Raw genomic sequence first — 11141 nt, 5'->3', positions numbered from 1 at the left:
AAAGTAACAACTTTTATGGATCTGTGGATTTAAAGGATTTGTTTTTTTTTTATATCTATAACGATTGGACCTTTGATGCGTTTTCAGTCAAACGAGCAAACCTTAACAAAATTCACCATCATGTTCTAAAATTATCTGGATTTGAAGCATGACTGCAGATTCTTCTTCTTCTCCTGGATACTTTTGAAAGGCATATTAGCCTATAACAACATTAATACATTTAATCATCCTCACATTTGCCACAACAAGCAAATATAGACAACAGTTCAGTGTACACTAAAATACCAAAAGCATGCCACATTTGGCTGCACTCTTCCTCATGCGGATTAGACGCGGCTGGAGGCCAAGGTCAAGTTGAAAGTTGCAGTCTGGCCAAAACAGCCACTTCACGCCAGGAAGTCCGACGAGAAAACACCGCTAAAAGCCACAGAGAAGGTTTCATCACAGACTGCGTTTTTGAAGACATGTTAAATGAAGTCGTTTTCTTTAGTCTTTAATCCTAACAAACGTTGGCGATGACTATTGGCATTAAATGGTCAAAAACCAAAGTTTAAGATTATTTATTTTGTCCTTCTGGCTGGAGTAAAAATGTGACATGAAATGCCCGCTCTTCACCGTGCCTACATGTTTTTACATTCTGCGTAAAATGCCCCCACAGTGGGCTCTTGTTTTCCTGCAGAGCTAAAACAGTCTTGCATTTGGCCACATATACAAAAACAAATCCTTCATGAGTAGCAGTACAAGAATAAAAAATAAATATTGTTTTCGGTTTAACCTATTTATGACAGTCAACAATTCTGCTGTGTGGGTGTAGACTGGAAAGGTAAAGATTAGTGTCAAACTAAATACTGTTTTAACTTTCAAAGTGCATTTTTGTTTTACTTTTCTAATGTGAGACCACAGGGGCAGAAAAATGTGCACCTACATTTGAGCACCTTTTTATTTTTAGAAGAGTTTTCTCACCTTTTGAAGCTGTAAATCTTTACTGCCCAAGTTCATAGCTTGTAGGCCAGACTCAGCACTGGTCTACATTTCAGGAAAAAAAGCACACTATTTTATGTTACTGAATTCGTTCCCGTGTAATTTTAGTTTTTATAACAACGTTCTGATAACCGACCATAGGCTATCAATCCGCTATTTTATTAACTACTAAACGCACTGCCTTAGATAGGAAAATGGCCTACTTTCTATAATTTCGCATTAAACCAATCCAGGGAAGGTGAGTGTTGGCTGGACAGGAATCATCTCAGCCACGTTGTTCACACATTAGAGAGCGGTTTTCTGTCTCAATAATATAGCAGCTGCCAGGAACGCTTAAATGAGCCAGTACGAGAAATATGATTCATGTCTAAATTGCAAATAAGTCATGAAATGTTGTAATTAAGCATTTAATTTGTTATTTAATTTTCAGTGCACACACACACACACACACACACACACAGTGTTAATTTGTCTCAAAATTAAATACCATATATTGTAATAACCGAGATGGCATTATTTGGCTATTGAATGCGTTAGGACGATTACAAATGTTGTGGTAACCTAGGCTACTTGTAATTACCAGATGCAATTAGCCTCTTTAAGTGAAAGTCGAAACTTTACGCCAATTTACAACTAAAATAATGAATTTTAGGATTCCTCTTGAAGTACGGCTAAACAGAGTGTTTCTAAACAGATCTTTAAAATGAAAAGCAGGAATGAGATCTGTCTGTTTTGTAATAAGCTATATCACAGTGTAAACTAGGCTGGACAAGGAGGCCACCATTAAACACCGATTTGTCCATATGTAGCCATTGCTTCGAAAGAAAAATGTAGAATGGCACAAACTCGGGCTTTTTGAAATACACGCTGGAAACGGAACTAAGAACAATTTGGAACAAGAAAAAAGCAAAGACATTTTGCGCGAAGTCATTGGTGACACAACATGCGCCCTTTTCCCCACAGACAAGTAGCCTAGTACCTTGTCAACATTGTGCATGCTTGTTTTTGCTAACAGATAGAGTTGCAAAACTGCATGCTATCATACGCAAAAATCGCATTATCCCTTAGTTTAAGAATAAACCGAAAATGACAACTGAATGCAAAGCTTATGAAAACGTGTTGAAGCGGCGATGATGTGCGCGCATGCAGCAGCAGATGATGTCAGGCTGCAGTCTGCTGAGGCCTGAGACCAAAGTGCTGCTCTGTTTGCAGTACCCATCATGTAGATGACAACACAGCTCTTAGCCGACAGTGCTTAATGGACTTTTTATGGGTTTGTCTTGCGATCGCATGACCTATGGCACCTCGGCCCCTCACTGGCTCTGGGCAAACTAGATCAGAAACAGGCTGCCCTACTAGCGGGAATAGAAAAGCGGTGCACATCCCAAAATTGATGATGCAACAGTCTGTCACAACTTTGTTTCATAGTTGTGAAGTAAGCCATGCAAAAATAGTCAGATCTTCATTAGAGAAGAATTTGTGTTGGATAAGTTCCAGATTTAGTTCCAACTGAAAGAAGTTGAAGCGGGCTTCTAGTTTGGAACATGTGCAGTTTGGCCCCGTTTCTCTGCATCCCGCCGATGTATCTGCTCTGCAGCCACGCGGTGTTTCTCATCTTTGTTTATCGTGACTAGGCCTTCTGAATCTGTGGGACACACGATGGGAACAAGAACATTTGGGAGCTATTTAACTTACTAGCTCAGAGGCATGGAGGGACAGTGTGCAATGCGTGTCCACATATAAGGCATTTCGAATTTAAATTGCCATTTTCATTGCGGGAATTAGTATCCTTCATCCAGTGTCTCTGAGGTTTGGTTGCTTTTGCATGCCAGTGTGTGCATTGAAGAAATTCCATTTGAGTTGTGCCCATGCAAAGCTCTTCCCTTTAAAATGGCTATTCCAACAAAAACACAAGTCATAGCTTTACTCAAACAAAGCAACAATGAATAAAAATGGCATTTTAAGTGTTTTTACAAAAATGTTTATATTTAGTTAAGTTCAAGTTAATTTCCAAATCCAGAAACGAAAACATGAATGAAATTGAAGAGGTAGGTGTTAAATTAAAAGGTTCACAAAGTTTAAGATATCACAATTTATCTTTATTTTCTAACAGGATATGTATGATGTGACACTCTTATCTCCTAACATTTCCAATGTCAAGAGCAGTAACCCCCACGAACAGAAAAAACGGCAACATAAAGAAATGGTGAGAAACAATAGATACATACTTTATGTGGAGAATAAACCGTGTTTGCAGCCATTTAGTGTTGACAAACAAGAGCTAATGAGTTGTCTTTTCAACACCACAGATTCCCACAGGAATCTTTGCATTATAAGTAAGATCTGCAGAGCTGCCACTGGTTGACAGTCTGCTTATCTTTTGGATCATCTGTATCACACGGTTTTCTTGCTTCTAAAACTGAAAGGAGTGTTGTGTAATAAAAAGGCTAAAACACACAGAAAACAAGATTTCCAATAGCAGAGAAGTGCTCACATAATCAGTCACACAGTGTAGGAGCTCTACACTTGGCTTCATGTCTTTCACAACTTTGAAATAGAAAGTCCTTGGGGTGCCCCAACTACGCCGTTAGTCCAGTGCAGGGCCAGGCCGGGCCGGGCCAGGCCACGCTGTGGACAGGTTGGAGGGTGACATTACTGGCCCTCCTCCTCACGCAGGAACTGGAACACGGAGGAGAAATCTTTATTGGCATAACCGCGTGCGCACATTATACGATAGATCTGATGGGCTAAGGAGCCGAGAGGGACAGGGGTCTTTGTGTTGGTGGCGGTGTTCTGTGCTAAGCCTAGATCCTGAAAAAGAAAAGCAAACAAACGTTAGAAAAACCAACAAAGCTGAAATTTAAACTCAGACATTTTATATTTTAACAACATAGGCTTGATAACCTTTTAAGACGGATGTAAACTACTGCCAATGTTTAAAGTGGTGTGACTAAGACATCATTTTGTTTTTAACACCATCACTTAAATCCCTGTCACATGCACAGATTATGGGCCAGTAACACCGATTGACTTACGTTAACTTTGTATACATACAGTATATGAATGAGTACAGTCAACTTAAATCAAAACTTGAATACATGTGTATTTGTGTTGTCTAATTTTACACATTATACAAAGCAGAATTACAGCCATAAAATCTTTGGTTTATTTCCCACCTTTTGTGATAAGGTTAACGTGTACAAAGCTAATGATGAAATGAAAACACTAATGCTCAACAGTAATTGAAGTGTACAGTGCAACAGGTCATTAAACAGACCTTAGCCATCAGCTGGGTGCCAAAGCCTCCCTGGTAGTTATTCCCAGAGGGGACTCCCTCCATGACTCCAGGGACAGGGTTGTAGGTGTCACTGGACCAGCACCGACCTGAACTCATGTTCAGGATCTGGGCCAACAGTTTAGGATCAAGACCAAGTCTGTGAATGAAGACAAATTCCATGTAACTTACTTATAAAGTATTTTGCTGCTGCATCTATTGCAATGATTAAAAATGACTGCATATACTGTTATTTGTAAGCTAGAGTGTTCACCTGACTCCCAAGTTCATGGTCTCTGATGTCCCAATCATTCCAATGGCTAGAAGCATATTGTTACAAATTTTAGCAGCCTGTAAGAGTAACAAAATGACATATTACAATTCAATAACCTGAACAGGTTAATTACTCATATTTTGACTCCATTTTTGGATTTTATTAAACAAGTACACACAAACTACTATCTTTACACCTTAAACTCAGAAAAACACCACCACCTTCTTCTTATCAGAATGACAAACGCATCAAGAATGTGACAAAATGAAATGTGAAAATATGACCTACCTGTCCAGTTCCAACCTGACCGCAGTAAACCACATTAGCTCCCATGCAGGTGAGCAGTTCTTTGGCTGCAGTAAATTCCGCCTCTGCTCCTCCAACCATAAAAGTCAGTTTACCCGAACTGGCAGCACCCACACCTAGGAATGCAAAGGGGTGCTCTTATACACAATGAACTATTTTTAAGCATGTAGAGATGGATGGTACATATTGGATTTCTGAACATATCAGTTGAAATACAGTGAACAAAAAGAAAACGCAAGCATGAATTTTCCTAAAAGTAATCATTGTAAATCATCATCAGTCTTCTTAAAAGCAGCTGAAATAGCAGTTACTATTCTTTATGAGATTTGAAAAGGTGTAGACTTTTTCATGTAGTAATTTATAAAAACTTAAATTCTTTTGACTCTTAAAAATAAATTCATAGTAAAATAACATGAAAGGTCTATCACACTTGTGTCGGACAGCCATATGCTGCATCTCTGCACCCTTCACTGTCCTGACTGACAAAGCTTTCTTAGGAACGTCGAGGTGCAGTATAACCAGAATATTTTTAGTGATATGAGGAGACAATAAAAAAACAACAATAAAATGTCTGTGTTGCATCTCTCTCCAATGATTTCCTGTCATCTCTGTACTATTGACTCTCTAACGAAAGTAATAAAATGCATAACATGTATGGAAATGCTTCTGGAGTGAAAGAAAATGTGTCCGTTATAGTTTGGCCCTCCATAAATTAATCAAAACAGAATTAGAATGTGCCTCACATAAAACAGCAGTAGATGCAGGGTGAAATGCTACAAATTAAAAAAATATAACAAGGTGTAGTACAATAAATAATATGACTATAATGTAGCCTGTTCTCACTGGGCAATATAGTCCAAAGCATTACATGTCATTTAGCTGACGCTTTTATCCAAAGTGACTTACAATTGCTATACATGTCAGAGGTTGCATGCCTCTGGAGCAACTAGGGGTTAAGTGTCTTGCTCAGGAACACACTGATGTATCGCAATGGGAATTGAACCCAGATCTCCCGCATCAAAGGCATGTGTCAAATCCACTGCGCCATCACCACCCAAAGCCTTTAGACACTGTTCATAAACGTCTGGCCAGCCCTGGCATAGATTTAAAAACAGCCATTTCTGTATCCATTTGTACATTTGACAGTACGGTATAAGTATGGTATAAAAAAAAAAATAGCATTGTTGAATCCGGTAACTTCTTCTCACAGACATGGTGTCTTGAAGAAATTGACAGTTATTGAGATGAGAAATCTGTGCAACGCTAATAGTAAATGATTTGTCCAAGAGGTGCACTACAGAAAAGATGGAAAATAGATCTGAGGTTGAAGAATTTAAGTAATAAGCTACGTATGTAGACAAGTACTTAAATACATTTTTAACTTAACATTGAATGTATGATTGATAATGGTAATTCTAAATCTGTTTTAATTTCTAATGCAACTAAAAACAAGATTACAACATACTACCCTCACAGCACAAAAAACAGTAAGACCTGTACAAAATTTAGTTTTGTGGATTGTCTCCACAAGAAGCATTCCTCTCAACTGTGCAAATGCTAAAATATCACAAACACATTTAAAGTCCTGAAACTAAAGAAGCACAGTCTTTTTCCTCCAAAGTATATGAGAAAAAGAAATTAACAAAAACGTCTAACCGGCAGATATTTTTGTCAATTGTCACTTTTATTGCTCAGGACGGTCTGCTAGAAAATGGCGTTGTCACTCCAGAGATATGCCTTATTTACCACCAGTTAACCAGTCTCTATTCTGTGATTTCAGACCTCTACTTTAGCCTTTGGTAAGGTAAGCAATATAGTCTGAGGAAAAATGAAAGATGGCCCTTATCTCATCAGTTACGTACATTTTTTTTTAACACAAAAGAAACTATCAAGACACATGCTGACTCAATTACGTCCCCCACCACCATGCATGCTTTTATGTTTAAACCTTAACCACCTTGGATTCAACAGTCATTACCATGCCACTGTACTTCTGTTGATTTGTCTGAGCACTGGAGGTGTTCAAAACGTTTTATTTAGGTAATTAATGTGATACATCAAAGTTTGACATACACTTCAGTTTGCAATAGTTGAACTGCCGGGACCACACACTCAAGTTCAAGGCAAAAGGCTGGACAACTTTAATCCATGTGCACTACACAGGACGGAAGCATATAAATCAGTACTAATCTTTAGGGGTAGGCTATAAAATGGACCAAGATCAATTCAAAGAAAGCGGCTGTCTTGACTTTGACAAGGCCAAGTTCAAACAAACTTTCTGTGTGGACCCCAAGAAATTGTCAGCCTAGCATTACAGCTTGGAACATTTGTGCTGGCAGAAGCTCCTCCTCTTCTTCCAAAACAGATTCTGCTGCTGCTCTTTATTAACCACGACTTTAGCAAGTTGCAAACTGGATTCGCCAGTGCCTTCTACACAAACAATTCATATATTGTAATACATATGAGAAATCAGCATCACACAAATTAGATGATGTTGAATTTAAATTTCCAATAATGTAAAGCTAAAACAACTAGTTGACTGACAGAGAAACAGAAAATAAGTCTGCAACTAAGGACGGCGATTTGGAAAAATGTACTACAATATATTTTCCAATTTTGATTGACATCAATATTTATCACAAAGTAATTTATTTTGCTGATGATGCCTGTTCGAGGTGCATGATGACTGAAGCTGGAAGAAGCCTGCGGTTTATCTACACTTTAAAATATAATTTATTAACATGTAAAATTAAAATAAACATGCCTTTACAATATTCAACACACGTTTTTGTTGAGGAGTCACATGACACATTCAAATTATGAGATACCCAACTAGTCAATAGAGCAGTCGTGCCCTCTACTGGCAAAATACGGATAGGGGGCGCTACAAATTTTTAAATGGAGGGAAACACTATTCGACGGAAGAACACCCTTGACACAACAACGGAAATCAAACACTCCCAACAGGAAGTGGGCGTGTCCAGCATCCACACTGAAAAAGCAGACTCTCCCAGTTGTGTTACTGGGTAAATACATATGTCTAAAGCTTATCATTGTTATCGACCTGAATTTTATCGCAATCCCGACTCAAGATAATTTTGCCCAACCCTCTCTGCAAGTATCTTGATAATGGATTCATTGTTTAAGTAACTTCTTAAAACAGATATGGCACATTTATTTTGGGGGGGTTTGCACTGCTGGTATGGCAAAATTCTATAGACCAGCCTTTCTCAAACTTTTTTGTGCCAAGGCCTAGTAATAATGGGCCCTAATCCTCATTTATTTGGGGATCCCATATTTTAGGTAAGGCTGCTACAGACCACACGAATAAAGTCTATAAAATGAAATCGGTTAATAAATCTATAATGAAAATAGTTGTAAGTTGCAGCTAGGGCTGCACAATTAATCGTAAGATCTTGGCCTACAAGTCCAATCCTACAGACTAAAAATCTTAGCATGGTACAGACCCTCAAAGAAAAATCTCATTTATAATCATTTAAATCTTTTTAAATTTTAATACATTTTTTAATGAAATGAGAATACTGATACAAAAAAGACCATTCCCTCAAATATGTGAACATATCACAATATCAGTAAAATAATCGTCATTAGATATTTTCCTCATATTACGCAGCCCTAATAGCAGCCTTACAGTGCAATATGTAAAATTACAGGAATGCTACATTGGTGGGAATGACAAGATAATAAAGCTTTACACACATACAGCATGTTTTCAAAATGTTTCAAAGTTATTGCTCAGTTGCCAGTTTATTAAAACCCTCAGTTTTTGCTCCCCCATTTATTTTAGTGTGGGATAACTAATTAGAAACACCTCTCAGTATAATGCAAAACAGTTCACAGCTCCAGTAGCCTACAAAATTAACAGAGAGTTTAATCAACATTTCTCTAAAATAGTTTAAACCAAAAGTAAACATTATTGTCTTTGTGAACGGGGATTTATTGCAGGACTAGGTATTAGGCAATATTAGTTTCAGCTTGGTGAAGGCTACTCGACAACGGCATGGATGTATTCCAAGAATATACAGTAAATCATAATAGATATTATCCAACCTACATTGTGATCATGAATGTAAAATGTACCTCCTGATACAGGTGCATCCATAAAAACCGCCCCCATCTTTTCAGCAGCAGCAGCCATCTCTTTTGAAACCGCTGGGTCGATGGTGCTGGAGTCAATGAGTAGGGAGCCTTTCTTCACCTTTCTGTTGAGAAAAGTTCATGATTTAGAATCTGATTTAAATCCATGAGGTTATTATTAGGTGCATATTGAAAGAGAAACCAAAGTGTACTTGAGGATGCCATTGAGTCCAGTGTACACATCTATGACATTGGGACTAGAGGGGAGCATGGTAATAATGCGGTCAGCCTTGTCTGCTACATCAGCAGGATTATCCACAATCTGAGGAAACACAAAATCACAAGGTAAGGAGAGAGAACAGGTAAAAACTGTACACAAGTTAAAAAGGTGAGTGCATTTTACACTCCCACCTGAGCACCCAGCTCTTGCACTTCCTTGCATGACTCCGGGAACACATCAGTAGCAATAACTGGGTATCCGTGCTTCAGCAAATTCTTTGCCATTGGGTTTCCCATGTTGCCCAGACCGACAAACCCCACTGGTGTCTTTGAGGCCATAGACCTGGTGGAGACTACAATGTAATGGCCAAATAGATCAATAATAAGGACAAAAAGTACTGTCTGCTTGTCATTCGTCAAGATGCCCGATTTCCCCCTTGTGCTCCTAATTATCCTAGCTTTTATATTGTTAATAATTAAAATGATACTCCAATCAAGTAAAGGAATTAACCTTGTTCAAATGCAACGTCACATTTACATTTCAATTAGGTATGTCATTCCAATGTAATTGCCTTTCAGTGCCAAAGTATTCCAATCTAATGGTAAGCATTTAATATTTACTTAGCTATTCATTAATTGTAAAATACGATCAAGTGTATTTTATTGTAATTTAAATAAAAACTGTAAAAGTGAAGTTTATCTTCACACTAATATTTATTTGTTCACCCACACTAAAAACGTTAACACTTGTACAAGATATATCAAGATTTTATTTTTTCTTAAAGTAATATAACGCTTTAGGTGTTCCCCTTGGAAGCGCATCTGTTTAAGAGGCTACAAAGAACCACCTCCAGATTTTTTCAAAGAAACTGACATGACAATGTGCAAGGTGACAGACATTAACTGTTACATAATGTGCCTTAAATAAAGAGCCAGGACACAGTAGGACAAGAGAGTATATGCCGACAATTTCCACTCTTTTTTCCACCCAGCGTTTTAAAATACTGCAGACGAGAGCATTGGCAGTTAGCACGTAGCTCTGGCACGCAAACACAACGTCATTTCAACAGAAACGCTTCATCACCAGAACCTTATACAGTCTATGACCAGTACGTTGTGAGGGGAGCCCCTTCAGCAGCAGATAAAACCCAGTCTAGCGAAAATGGATTCAAACTTCTCTTATATTTCAAGCAAAAGGAGTGTTTACAATGTCACAAAGTGCATTCAAGTTACAACGTTAACTTCTAAAGTAAGCGCAGACACGTGCGCAATGCGTACACGGTCTCAGTTTGTTCTCCTTACCGAATGCAAAGACAACATGTTTGCAACTCCTTCCAACAAGGCACCGCGACCCTCTCAACACAGCGGCCATGCTTGTTTCCTCTTGACCTTCCGTGTGACGTAATAGTAGCTACGTACATTAATGGCGGTTCCTCCGTCCTATCAAATAATAGACTTGCGCAGCACGGCCTTCCAAATTCAGCCACTGAGCTGTAGGGGAGGGCCTTCGATATATAGGCCTACGTATTTCCGCATCAACAGATAGATGTGTTAAATCCTTTTGAATATTGTGTTATCGTAATACATCCACGATATTATGACTTTGCATTTCCTAACAGTGATATTATGGAAGTCCATTTCCGCCAGTAAAACCATAGCAAAAAAAAGATGAAAACTTAGCCTTGATAATGAGAACATGTCAATGGGATGTCATCATATCAGATGTAGATTATGAGATAAAAAGTCATACTTATGTGATAATAAAGTTAAAATCATGAGTTAAAAGTATAATAATCAGATAAAAAGTCAAAATTATGAGATATGAACCTATGGCTACTGAAAAAGGTACAAGCTCGATTGGGACTGTCTTATCGGTGGTGCGAGAAATAGCTATACAACACTGTAAAAATACTCATCATCATTAATATATGTTATCATTCAATTGTTATCACGGACACTTTAATGTGTAAGCATTTTGTGTCATTGTTG

The 11141-nt window shown here is 38.1% G+C and overlaps 1 protein-coding gene across 1 annotated transcript; it reads right to left on the bottom strand.

Annotated features, from left to right (window-relative positions):
• Nucleotides 1-3077: 3077 nt before the first annotated feature.
• hibadhb (3-hydroxyisobutyrate dehydrogenase b) lies at nucleotides 3078-10584 on the bottom strand. Its single transcript, XM_032519150.1, has 8 exons — nucleotides 10455-10584; nucleotides 9345-9505; nucleotides 9146-9255; nucleotides 8937-9058; nucleotides 4818-4951; nucleotides 4530-4606; nucleotides 4259-4415; nucleotides 3078-3792 (listed from the first exon to the last, which is right to left on the bottom strand). The coding sequence occupies exons 1-8, from the start codon at nucleotides 10522-10524 to the stop codon at nucleotides 3634-3636; spliced, it is 990 nt and encodes a 329-aa protein (XP_032375041.1). The 5' UTR covers nucleotides 10525-10584; the 3' UTR covers nucleotides 3078-3633.
• Between the last annotated feature and the right edge of the window lie 557 nt (nucleotides 10585-11141).

Source organism: Etheostoma spectabile, chromosome 6 (assembly GCF_008692095.1).
Source record: "Etheostoma spectabile isolate EspeVRDwgs_2016 chromosome 6, UIUC_Espe_1.0, whole genome shotgun sequence".
Lineage (NCBI taxonomy): Eukaryota > Metazoa > Chordata > Actinopteri > Perciformes > Percidae > Etheostoma > Etheostoma spectabile.
Note: the sequence above shows the minus strand (reverse complement) of the source record. Positions and strands in the feature narration are given on the sequence as shown.

Bases quoted from the DNA above. Each gene is read 5' to 3' on its own strand.
- hibadhb (XM_032519150.1), bottom strand. From the start codon at position 10,524: ATGGCCGCTGTGTTGAGAGGGTCGCGGTGCCTTGTTGGAAGGAGTTGC. The intron at 9,256-9,344 runs GTGGGAGTGTAA...GTGTTTCCTCAG, and splicing joins TGCAAGAGCTGGGTGCTCAG to ATTGTGGATAATCCTGCTGA. The intron at 4,416-4,529 runs GTGAACACTCTA...CTTCATTCACAG, and splicing joins ACCATGAACTTGGGAGTCAG to ACTTGGTCTTGATCCTAAAC.